At 38.8% G+C, this 12,264-nt stretch overlaps 1 protein-coding gene across 2 annotated transcripts in view; it reads right to left on the bottom strand.

Moving 5' to 3' along the window:
- The window catches only part of THSD7A (thrombospondin type 1 domain containing 7A), a 465,946-nt gene that overhangs the window by 91,434 nt on the left and 362,248 nt on the right, over positions 1-12,264 (bottom strand). For both annotated transcript variants that reach the window (XM_055121051.1, XM_055121083.1), the window contains exon 10: positions 656-788. In XM_055121051.1, coding sequence (XP_054977026.1) covers positions 656-788 — 133 coding nt within the window. The remainder of the gene's footprint in view (positions 1-655; positions 789-12,264) is intronic.

Raw genomic sequence — 12,264 nt, 5'->3', positions numbered from 1 at the left:
ACACAGTGCATCAATTGATGCCATAATATTTCCTTTGTTGTCAGGAATGCAATTATATCGTACATCAAGTTCCAATTAGGACTTTTGTTTGGTGGTTATGAGGAAAAAGTTCTCTAATCACTGTCAAGATAAAGATACGTAGTTTCATAGCTTTAATTCTCTTTATGAGTATTATTTGAGTTGGCCATAAATGAACGGAACATTTTACTAGGATGCCTGGGATAAAGATGTCATTTTGTGAGCCAGAATGCCAGACTTTATGAGGAACAGGTGCTCTGTAGAGCTCGGGGGCAATGCCTAGCCTCATCCTCTAAGTCAAAAAGAATGAATTCCCAAAGCAAATGAGCTTTCTAATTATTGACAACTTTCCAACACTTCTCAGAGCTTATGTTAACATATGAAATTTCCCCAAATTCCTGAAGATAGTAATACAGCTTGGAAATTTGCATAAGCACTTGGCTTCCTGGAGATAATTTCAGTGGCAAAACAATCCTCAAGAAGCAAGAGATCATACATCTGGCTATGCACATCTGACTCTAGGGAGCTGCCAGGACATCATTCGCTTCCTCCCCCCCACCCCGCATTATGAAATAATAAGGACATGAAGGATTTTCTCCAGGCATCACACTCAATGCTTTCCCTTGAACTCTGTTACCTGTAGCTTTGGCACACTGGAGGGGCCTCGCAGACCTTCTCTTCATAGAGGGGGTCTGTGCAGTCGCGGCCTCCATTGGCTGGCAGCTGAACGATGACCCGGTGCCGAGACTGCTTCTTGACCCCAGAGTCCCCTGGAATGAAGCAGCTTTTTAACCTCTGTACTCTGCACTAATGAAAGAATCTTCAAATATTATCCCCAGTGTGAAGAAGCTACATTGCCTCCAGCTACATATGCTTAGACATCTCTGAAAGAAAAGATTCATTTAATCCAATCCCTTCCTCCATTTGCCTGAAGACTGTGTATATGGAAAATCCAATCGATTTGCATTTAAAAAAAAGTGAAAAGTGGAGAAAAGGGCTCCATAGTCCACCAGCCTTCCTAAACCAGAGTTACAAAGTAATTGCTCTTGTGTATGTTTTTTTCCCTTGAGAAAAATGACAGATCTAATTAATTTCTTTTTCTCTGTCATAAATTTATTTTCATGCCACCTCACATAGCACGGCTCATACACATTGAATGAATCATTCTTAGGAGAATATATTCAGTTTTTTAATGCAAAATTTTATTTCTTTGTTATCACTTAATTGAAGATGCATAACTTATAAATTATTCCAGTTATCTATAATCCAGGCTAAACAGTATAGTCAATTCAGGTCCCATCCTAAACACCAGTGCTTCTGATAGCTGCTGTTAGAGCCCTGTGTCTGTCTGAATATACTACAGTTGTAAGTCACTGTGTGGTCCCTGGCCTAGTGGACCATCTGATATCTCCTCTGTAAATATGGCAGACTATGTACTTGGAATATGTAGGTCAGCTCTTGGCAAAGAATGAAGAACTGAGAATGCCTTTCCCCCGACCCAATTAGGTAAATCCCTTAATCTTCCTTAGAGTGTGAGATAGTTGAAGGTGGGAAGTGTGGAGAAGTGGGAACAGTAAGAAAAACTGTTTTGCTGTGAAAATTTGCTTTCATGATTGCATTGTAGTTTATTCAAAAGGACATCAAGTTCTGAATAATAAAATAAATAAATAATTTTAAGTTTCCATGTTTTAACCTTCTGCAGAATCAGGTGGGATTGCTACTGTATTACTGTACTAAAGAAAACTTGGTTCTTTTATTAGTCACAAGTTGATAATACAAGGAAGAAATGGTAAAGTTATTTCAAATGTTACCTAGGTTTCTTCACAAAGCATGTGCTTTACGTTCTTTTTGTTCCCATTAATACTTTTGAATTGCTCAGAAAATCATTTTATTCCTAGAAGTAATGTTCACTTAAAATTAATTTAATCTCTTAAAGTAACAGTTCAGTGGCATTGCACGATATACTGTGCAATCACTATCTTTATCCATCTATTTCTAAAGCATTTTCATTATCCCCAAAGAAAGCTTCATATCCATTAAGCAGTTGCTTCCCCTACCCAGCTCACACCACAGAGACTGGCCCACATCCCAAAAAACAAAAGCAACCGGTGTTGGTGTGGATGCGGGGAGAAAGGGACGCTTCTTCACTGCTGGTGGGAATGCCGATTGGTTCAGCCCTTTTGGAAAACAGTATGGACGCTTCTTAAAAAATTAGATATTGAGCTCCCATTTGACCTAGAAATAGCACTTCTGGGAATATATCCCGGAGATGCAAAAAAGTATAGTAGAAATGCCATCTGCACAAATATGTTCATTGCAGCACTGTTCATAATAGCCAGAATCTGGAGAAAACCTGAGTGCCCGAGAACAGATGACTGGTTAAAGAAACTTTGGTGCATCTATACAATGGAATACTATGCAGCTTTTACAAAAGATAAAGTCATAAAATTTGCATATAGGTGGATCAGCATGGAAAGTATTATGTTAAGTGAAAAGAGAGGGACAAACATAGAAAGATTGTACTCATTTGTGGAATGTAAAGTAACAGAATGGGAGACTATCACCCAAGAATAGTAGAGATAAGTACCCGGAGGATTTCTCCACAGCTTAGAAACTGGTTTCACATGCTAGGGGAAAAGGCAGCTCAGATAAAGAAGGGACCACCAAGTAAAGGGTGCTAGGAGGGCCTGCGTGGGATGGGAGATGCAGGCTGAAAGTAGACTATAGACCAAACACGATGGCCACGTAGTGCCTCTGTTGCAAACCACAACACCCAAAAGGAGAGAAAGAGCAAAAGGGAATGCCCTGCCACAGAGGTGGGGTGGGGTGCAGGAGAAGGTGTGGGGTTGGTGGGAGGGATGCTGGGACCATTGGTTGTGGAAAATGGGTACTAGTGGAGGGATGGGTACTCAATCATTATATGACTGAAACTCAAGCACGAAAGTTTGTAAGTCTGTAACTGTACCTCATGGTGATTCACTAATAAAAAATTTAACAAAATATTACAATGTGGAGTGTAAAGAGAGCAGTTTTCAATAAAGTAAAATTAATGGCATGCAGAAAATAAATAAAATATATCAGGTCTTATAAGCAGAAAAATTAGTATGATTTCCTAGTTACAGACATTTATTTATTTATTTTTGTGAAGTAAAATAGTTTTATTCAGTGAAATTCAAGGGGGAAGTATAAGGGCAGAGAGAAAAGAGAAAGAGAAAGAGAGCAATGAAAGAGAGGTATGAGAGAAAGAGAGGTACATGAGTGACATCTCAGGTTGAGAGGTGGGTGAATTCCCAAGATACATGAGATAGACATTATAATGAAGTATTCAAAATTGATAATAAAAATGATTGTAAGTAAATAATTAAAAATTATGTTTTAATACCCACTAAAATTACTTAAGATTTATCTTCAAATATACCACGTTGACAGTACTATTTCTATAAAGTAACTTAATATTTTCTTTTAGTATTAGAAATAGTGTCTTCAGCTCAGGGATCCCTCCTGGGAGTTTGGGGCCTCCATGATGTGTAGGGATGTGAGGCCAACATGCTCCCCGCTGACCTTGCCTCCAGTCCCCAGACAGAGAGAAAGTGTCCTCCAGATCTGAGGGGCTGCATGCAGCCACCGCTATGTTAGTGCCATTGCTGGGACACTTGCAGCATCCATAGCAATTACAGGGGTGGGGAGGGGTCCTCCAAGAGTGTCCCCAGACGGCCCTTTGCTAGCTGCCTTTCATTCCTTAGGCTGATTACAGAGTCAGGGCTAAAGTTTCAATTTTTCCCATCAAAGGGACCTGGGGACACTTTCTTTCCTTAAAAAGAACTTGGTTTTATGAGCCAGGGCCAGAATTGTTCTGGGGTCACTCCTGACTCTGCACTTGGGGATCTCTCCTGTTGGTAGTCAGGGGATCCTATCGATACCGGGGTGCAATCCGGGTCATGTGCATGCAAGGTAAACACCATCCCAGTGTACACCATCCCTTCTGCCCTCGGATGGTGGTGGACAACGGCCTATTTCTGGAGTTCTTGGGGCTGAAATGCATTTGGCGGCACATTTTGACTTTCACATGTATTTCCCACATTCAGTAGATTCTGGGGAGTCAGGAGAGATGCAGAGATTTTAGAGAACACAGAGTGGAGGATGGGAGATGCATCAGGGTGGGTTCACTCCTCCTGTCTCTGCACTCAGGGGCATCACTCCTTGCAGTGCTCAGGAACCTCTTGGGATACCATAATAAAACCTGAGTTGAACGCTTGCAAGACAAGCACCTCACCCACTTTACTATACCTCCAGTGCCTTTGTACAGGAAATTTTGAATTTATTATTCATCTTACAGCCTGGTTCAACCTCTCAGAGAACCTGACAAGCTACCAAGAGCTTCCTGCCTGTACGGGAGAGCCTGGCAAGCTCCCCGAGGTATATTTATATGGCAAATATAGTAACAATGATGCGTCTCATTCTCCTGACCCTGAAAGAGCCCCTAATATGGCACCATTGGGAAGGACAAGTAAAGAGAGGCTGCTAAAATCTCAGGGCTAGGATGAATGAAGATGTTACTGGGCCTGCTCGAGTAAATTGATGATCAACAAGATGATAGTGATAGTGATTAGAAATAGTGTGTAAAATGTTCTAACTTGAGGAAAGTATTTTCCAATATATCAACTTTAAGGATGAACAGCCACATGGCATGCTTATATTTATAAAATAATTCCCCAAATAATGATTTTTCATGGTGTTTTTTTAAAAAAAACTTTAATTAGTGAATCAGCATGAGGTACAGTTACAGACTTACAAACTTTTGTGCTTGTGTTTCAATCGTACAATTATTGAGTACCCATCCCTCCACCAGTGCCCATTCTCCACCACCGATGATCTCAGTATCCCTCCCACCCTCCACCTACCCCCCCACCCCACCCCACCTCTGTGGCAGGGCATTCCCATTTGTTCTTTCTCTCCTTTTGGGTGTTGTGGTTTGCAACAGAGATATTGAGTGGCCATCGTGTTTGATCTATAGTCTACTTTCAGCGCGCATCTCCCATGCCCAGTGGATCCTTGAACCACACTTTACCTGGTGTTCCCTTCCCTAGACAATCTACAGAATGGGAAAGAATATTCACACAATACCCATCTGATAAGGGGTTGACATAAGGATATACAAGGCACTGGTTGGAATCTGCAAGAAGAAAACATTAAACCCCATTAAAAAAATGGAGTGATGAAATAAACAGAAACTTTCTCAAGGAAGAAATACGAATGGCAAAATGTCACATGAAAAAATGCTCTTCATCACTAATCAGAGAGATGCAGATCAAAACAACTGAGATACCACCTCACACCACAGAGACTGGCACACATGCAAAAGAACAAAAGCAACCGCCGTTGGCATGGATGTGGGGAAAAAGGGACTCTCCTACACTGCTGGTGGGAATGCCGACTGGTTCAGCCCTTTTGGAAAACAGTATGGATGCTTCTCAAAAAATTAGAAATTGAGCTCCCACTTGACTCAGCATTACTACTCCTAGAAATATATTCCAGAGAGGCAAAAAAGTATAGTCGAAATGATATCTGCATGAGAATGTTCATTGCAGTACTGCTTACAATAGCCAGAATTTGGAGAAAACCAGAGTGCCTGAGAACAGATGACTGGTTAAAGAAACTTTGGTACGTCTACACAGTGGAATACTATGCAGTTGTTAGAAAAGATGAAGTCATGACCTTTGCATTAAGTGGATCACCATGGAAAGTATCATGCTAAGTGAAATGAGTCAAAAAGAGAGACAGACATAGAAAGATTGCACTCTTCTGTGGAATATAAAGTAAAACAATGGGAGACTAGCACCCAAGAATAGTAGGGATAAGTACCTGGAGGTTGGCTCCAAGGCTTGGAAGCTGGCCTCACATGCTGGAGAAAAAGGCAGCTCAGTTTTTAACGGTGTTTTCCTGATGAACATACATTCCCCTTATCCCCAGGATTTGCATTTGCCATATAGACTATAGGAATAGGAATTTGGAAGAGTTAGCAGACCGAAACAAGAAGTATTATGGAGGGGTGTAGACACTCTAATAAAGCATCTGGTGCAGGAATATTTATGCATAAAACCCTACCATTAACAGTTTCATGAACTGCAGTATGTAAATTAATATTAAAAAATAAAATGTAATCAAAGATGAAATTTGAATTAATATCATTCAAATTTGGGTTTTTTTGAGCAAAATTAATTTTTCACAATTTTCCAATCATGAAAGATTATGCTAATTATGCCAGTACCTATATAGTCTATGTACTGTCCCAACAATGCACTGAAAAGTTCCTATATTAGAGTGTAAAATTATCAGATTAGACATTTCTGACTGTCTGACTACATAGGAAAATTTCTAAAAGAATGAAAACAAAACCAGAATACTTATATTATTCTAAGCATTACTAAAATAGAATCCTTGGGAGCTGGTTTGGGAATCTAATTTTTACAATTGGCTAGGAAGCTGTGCTGAATTTTATATTTACTAGAATAGATAATCCTATAAGTCTCATACCAATTAAAAATTCTAATGTACACAAGTGACTTTTTAAGGAATATTACCATTGTGGGATAACTTGTACTATTAAAGATTGTCTTAACTATTTTAGTGAATAATTGGAATACTGATGATAATGAAATAGGGATTTAGGGGCTGGAAGTTGTAGGTAGCAGAAAATTAAAGTATATTAAAATATTGTCATGGAATTTTTATTAGGACTATTCTTAGAGCTGAATGTCAGCTTCAAATGTTTACATATTAAATATCATTTTCTAGGAAAAGTCTAAGTACTGATAGAACTTAAATAAAATTGTTAGTATAGTTTCCATCCTTCATATTTATATTTTAATTCCCATATGATAACTCTTCTAGTAATTCAGGTCAAGAAAACATTTGTTTCCCTTGACAATCTGTTAAAGTGCTTCTCTTTTTCTCCTTCATTCAACAAGATCTTAATTTCCTTTTCAACTGCAGGCACTCACTTTCCCTTTAATTTTCTCAGTAAAGCTTTGCTCTTGCTCTCTCTTCCCTAATCTGCCTATTTATTATCTGATTTCATTCCTTTTACACTTTCATTATTTTTCTTTTGTTTTCTTTCACCTGCCTTTAATCTCTTTAAGAATGTTTTAAAAAAGCAATAGAACAATCTACATATTTGCTCATTACTAGGAGATTGAAGGCAGTTGGTCTAATTGGTTGAATTTGGGGGGACTGGGCCATGTTTGGCAGTGCTCAGCGCTTACTCCTGGCTCTGTGCTCAAGTGACCATGTGCAGTGCCAGGAATTAAAACAGGGTCAGCCATTTGCAAGACAAGAGTTTTATACCTATACTAACTCTCTAGCCCTTGGTTGATTTTTAATAGCAAAAAATAAAAAATAAAAATAAAGAGGATCAGGACAGTTCTTTCTCCAACAGAACTTAAATTCTTAGAGGCATGTACCAATACCTGGTTGGCACTCTCCAGTGTTTCTAAACATGCAGGTAGAAAACAAACATGGGACTAAAACCAAGGTTCCAGGAATGACAGAGGGGAATGAATGCTATAAAGCTCCTGGTTTCAATGAAGCTCATAAGTAAACCTGGTACAAAGGCAAAGTATTCAGATTTTTGAGGCAGAAACCAAATGTTAGTGTTGTCATACTATTTTGTTTGCTGACTTGAAAGCAACAACACCACTTAATTCACTTAACTCACATAATTCACATAAACCTACAATCTGTGACTTCTTGTCACAATCTCTTCAACTTTTACCATATAAGTGACTATGATAACTCACTTTGCATTAATAATGAATTCCACAGTGGAAATTCAATTCTTATTATAAAAAATGTTCAAATGCCTTAAACTTGCAAAGACACAAGATACTTATCTGACTGAAGTAGAATAGTTCAAAGCCAAACATTCAAATGGGGTGGCTTATAGGGTGACACAGTAAGTGTCATGATACAGACATGCATGTGTCTGTTCCCTGGGAGATTGTTTATTCTCAAATTTTAACTTGGAAATTACTTGTTCAGGGGCTAGCAAGATAGCTCAAAAGGCTAGAAATCATGCCTAGTATACAGAAGCTCCAGGTTTGATCCCCGACATTACACCTATGTGAGAGACCCTAAGCAATGTGCCAGAAGTAGCTCCCAAACCAAAATGAACTAAATGGCAAAAAAGCAAAACAACATTTTCACTGTAGAACTTAATCAGGCTAGAGAGACTTCATTTCAGAATACAGAGACCACTGTGTCACATGTTAAAATGAAAAATTAAGTTCCTGCACTAATACCTCGACCTGTCAGATTTGGAATCTCATATCCTTCCTCATTTCCTATAAGTACCTACATTGAATTGCTTACATGTAGTTTTTATTTTTGTCTTTGTAGTTTAGCACTTAGAACAAGTCAGACACAGTTTAATGCTTACATGAATAATTGCTAAAAAAAACCCATGTATTTAACTTCTCCACTAAATATTAGTTATTATTTTTATTCATTTTCTTACAGTATTAAACACATGGGCACTACATTTTCACACTGAGAATTAATAAAAAATAGAATAGTTATTTTTTTTTCTCAGAAATATGGAGCAATGGAAAGTGATTTAACTCTAATGTTTACATTAAATACTCTTGGATAGGTATAGAAAAATTATGTATTCAAAACCATAATTATTTGATCAAAATATTGATTTTTAAAAGATTTTTGTCACAAATAATTTCTATGCATAAATGTATCCTACTTTTGAAATATCTTTGCAAAAATTTATTCAAAAATGAAAAAAAAACTGTTAGGAGTACTGGTTTGAGGATTAAACTACTTTCTACTCAGTACTGATCTGTATCAGCATTAATTTTTCAAGATATAATCTTGCAAGAGAGAGGATTAGTATTTTAAATAACTTCGTATTTTTCCCAGAATGCTGAGCTATCTCATTCCTTCTTATGCAGTGCTATAATGTAGTTTCACCTTTTTAATATGAGGTTTTCAAAAGGAAGTTAGTTCCATATATTCAAAAACTAAAACTCCTGTAAAATTGAGGCTTTACCTGATTAATTAAGCTAAAAAGAGCCACTTTAACTCCAAATTAATTTTCTGTTACTGTTATCTATCCTTGAACATTCAACTTGGTTAGCACTTTTAGTTTTGTGCAGATGTCCGTGTAATTTTAATGATGCTTGGATTGTTCTCATTTCATACCACACAGTGAGAAAGCTAACCACATGTCATGCAAAAAGACAGTTTCCTCTAACAACTCACAACCATGATTTTCAGTTTCAGCAGCGCGCAACAGAAAGAGGTTCTCCAGGTCAGCAAAGCTTCCAGGCACTGTAGTCCAAAGTTCACCCTTTCTTCCACCCACTAGACTTGCTTATTTCATCAATACACACTACAGTTATTTCTTATAAGTCTGAGTGCTTTGGTTTAGGCTTTTCAAAAGCCTTTTGTTCCAGGAGGTCTCCTCATAGCAAGGTCAAATAGAACAAGCGGCTGTTATTTCCTGCTTTCCTGCTCCTGGCTCACAGATGAGAGAGAGAGAAACAGGGAGAGAGAGACAGAGAGAGAGACAGAGACAGAGACAGAGACAGAGAGAGACAGGGAGAGACAGAGAGACAGAAACAGAGACAGAGAGAGACAGGGAGAGACAGAGAGACAGAGAGACAGAGACAGAGAAGGACAGAGAGAGGGACAGAGAGAGAGAGGAACAGATACAGAAGGACAGAGAGAGAAACAGAGAGACAGAGAAAGAGATGGACGAAGACGGACAGAGTCAGAGACAGAGAGAGAGAGATAGAGAAAGACAGAGGGAGACAGAGATGAAGAGAGAGATGGAGAGGGCAGAGAGAGAGAGAGAGAGAGAGAGAGAGAGAGATTGCTCAAAAGACGCCAGATCCAAAAATCCTGGAGCAATATTTTTTAACTCCCTGCCCAGCAACTACTCCAGGATCTCCAAGAAGGAAGAGTCTCCTATATTGTCATGCATTTTATTTATTTTTTAATTTTTGTTTTTTTATGTTTCTTTTTTAAAAGAAGCTTTATTGGATCGCCGTGAGATACAGTTATAAACTTGCATGACTGTTTTAGTCAAACTATGCTCAAGCACCTCCACCAGTGCACATTTTCCACCACCGTTGTTCCCAGTGTACCACCCGCCACCCCCCAACTCCCTGCCTCTGTGGCAGGTACGATGCTTCTTATTCTTTCTCTAGATTTGGGCATTGTGATTTGCAATACAGAAACTAAGAGGTCATCGTGTTTGGTCCTCGGTTTACTTTCAGCACACATCCCCTATCCTGGACGATCTCTCCATTCCAACTGCCTTTTCCCTTAGCACGTGGGGCCGGCTTCCAAACCGTGGAGTGACCCTCTTGGCCCTTATATCTACTGTCCTTAGGTGTTAGTCTACCATGCATTTTAAATGATAGCAGTTACCTCCCTCCCCATGAGTATACCCGTAATAGTATATCCGTAATTAAATGATTATATCTCAGATGCTTTCTTACTCACAAGAAGCTAGACCCTATGACCACATCCCTTATCCATAATCACCTTAACCAGATTCATTTTCTCTTTTTTAAAACATTCTCCTATCTAGGGCTCCTCCGCAGCTGCACGAGCGTGAATCCAGACCCAGCTGAACCAACTTCAACATGGGCAGCTCCTTGCAGATTGTCTCCAGCCAGAGAACTAAGCCGCGACTCCATGCCCGCCCAGGAGGGGAAAGGTATTTCTCTCTCTCGCCTGTCCCTTCCCGGGGATGAAGGGCGTGGGGGCCGCCATATTATGACGACCACAGATGGGGTTTACAAGCTTGCAATGATCGAATATCCAGAAATCTCCCTGGACTTAGTTGTTAAAGTACAGAAATACAAATACATTTCTCTTCACAACAGGTCTGACTCTAGTGGGGTGCTCCTAATAATAATGGTGAGGTTTGTGTTGAAATATTGAATGTAACTAAAGTAAATAGAAAGTAAAGTGAAATTTATCAGTTACAAGGCGGGGGGGGGTTGTGGGGGGGTGGGCGGGGTGGGAGGTGTACTGTGGGTTTTTTTTTTTTTTTTGTCTTCGGTGGTGGGATATGGGCACTGGTGAAGGGATGGTTGTTTCAGCATTGTATGACTAAGACTTAAGCCTGAAAACATTGTAATTTTCCACATGGTGATTCAATGAAATAAAATTAAAAAAAAACCATTCTTCTAATCTTTTTCCCTACTATATCCATGAAATCACATAGTTTTATTAATTTTAATTTTTTCTTGGGATGCTTCCTTTACAGTCTTTGCCAGTAGAAGTTGACTCAACTCCTCTCACTATTTTCTTCTAAGACTTTCTTCTTTCTCTTAAAAAATCTCCAATTCCTTTCACTCTATTGTCATCAATTTTAGTATCAGCAATAAACCTCATGGAATTAATCCAGAACATTTCATTGATGACTTTAGGGTATCTCTTACTATAATCCTTTCTCTTTCTAACCCTGACATCATTTTTGTATCTTTGACATCCACATGGGTTATTCCATCTCAGGCACCAAAACTCTGAATGCCTTGGATTGTGGTTCCTCATCTCCAATGACTATTATCTATATCTTACATCAAATACAACTTCTGTGAACCATGGGATAATTTTGCCTTGAGTAACAGGCTATATCTTTAAACATCTTACTTCCTGGTTACTACTAAACTTTCAGTTCATCTACTTTAAGTTCTCATGTTACTAGAAATTTTAAACTCAAGACTGCTCATCTACTTTTTTAATGACCTTTTTACTACTGATCATTCCCTTCAAATTTCATCATCTTGTGCCAATTTAATTCATTATTACTAGATAGCACAGTGGTAGGGCATTTGCCTTGCACATGGCCAAACCGGGTTTGATTCCTCCCTCTCTCAGAGAGCCCGGCAACCTACCGAGAGTATCTCGCCCACATGGCAGAGCCTGGCAAGCTACCCGTGGCATATTCAATATGCTAAAAATAGTAACAACAAATCTCACAATGGAGACGTTACTGGTACCCGCTTGAGCCAATCAATGAGCAATGGGATGACAGTGACTAAAAATGTATTTAAAACCCTTTTAAACACCCTTGAATCCCTGTTTTTATCCCTCTAATATTTTTCTAGAAATGCCCTAATCTTACTAATCAAAACCAATTATTTAACCTTAATTTTTCCTGCATTCCAGCATCTAGCATTTGGCTAGAGGAATACTAAAACCAAACTGGGCAATTACTATTTT

The sequence above is a fragment of the Sorex araneus genome, chromosome 1, assembly GCF_027595985.1.
Source record: "Sorex araneus isolate mSorAra2 chromosome 1, mSorAra2.pri, whole genome shotgun sequence".
In the NCBI taxonomy this organism is placed as follows: domain Eukaryota; kingdom Metazoa; phylum Chordata; class Mammalia; order Eulipotyphla; family Soricidae; genus Sorex; species Sorex araneus.
The sequence above is the reverse complement of the archived record's forward strand: the minus strand, read 5'-3'. Positions and strand labels throughout refer to the sequence as shown.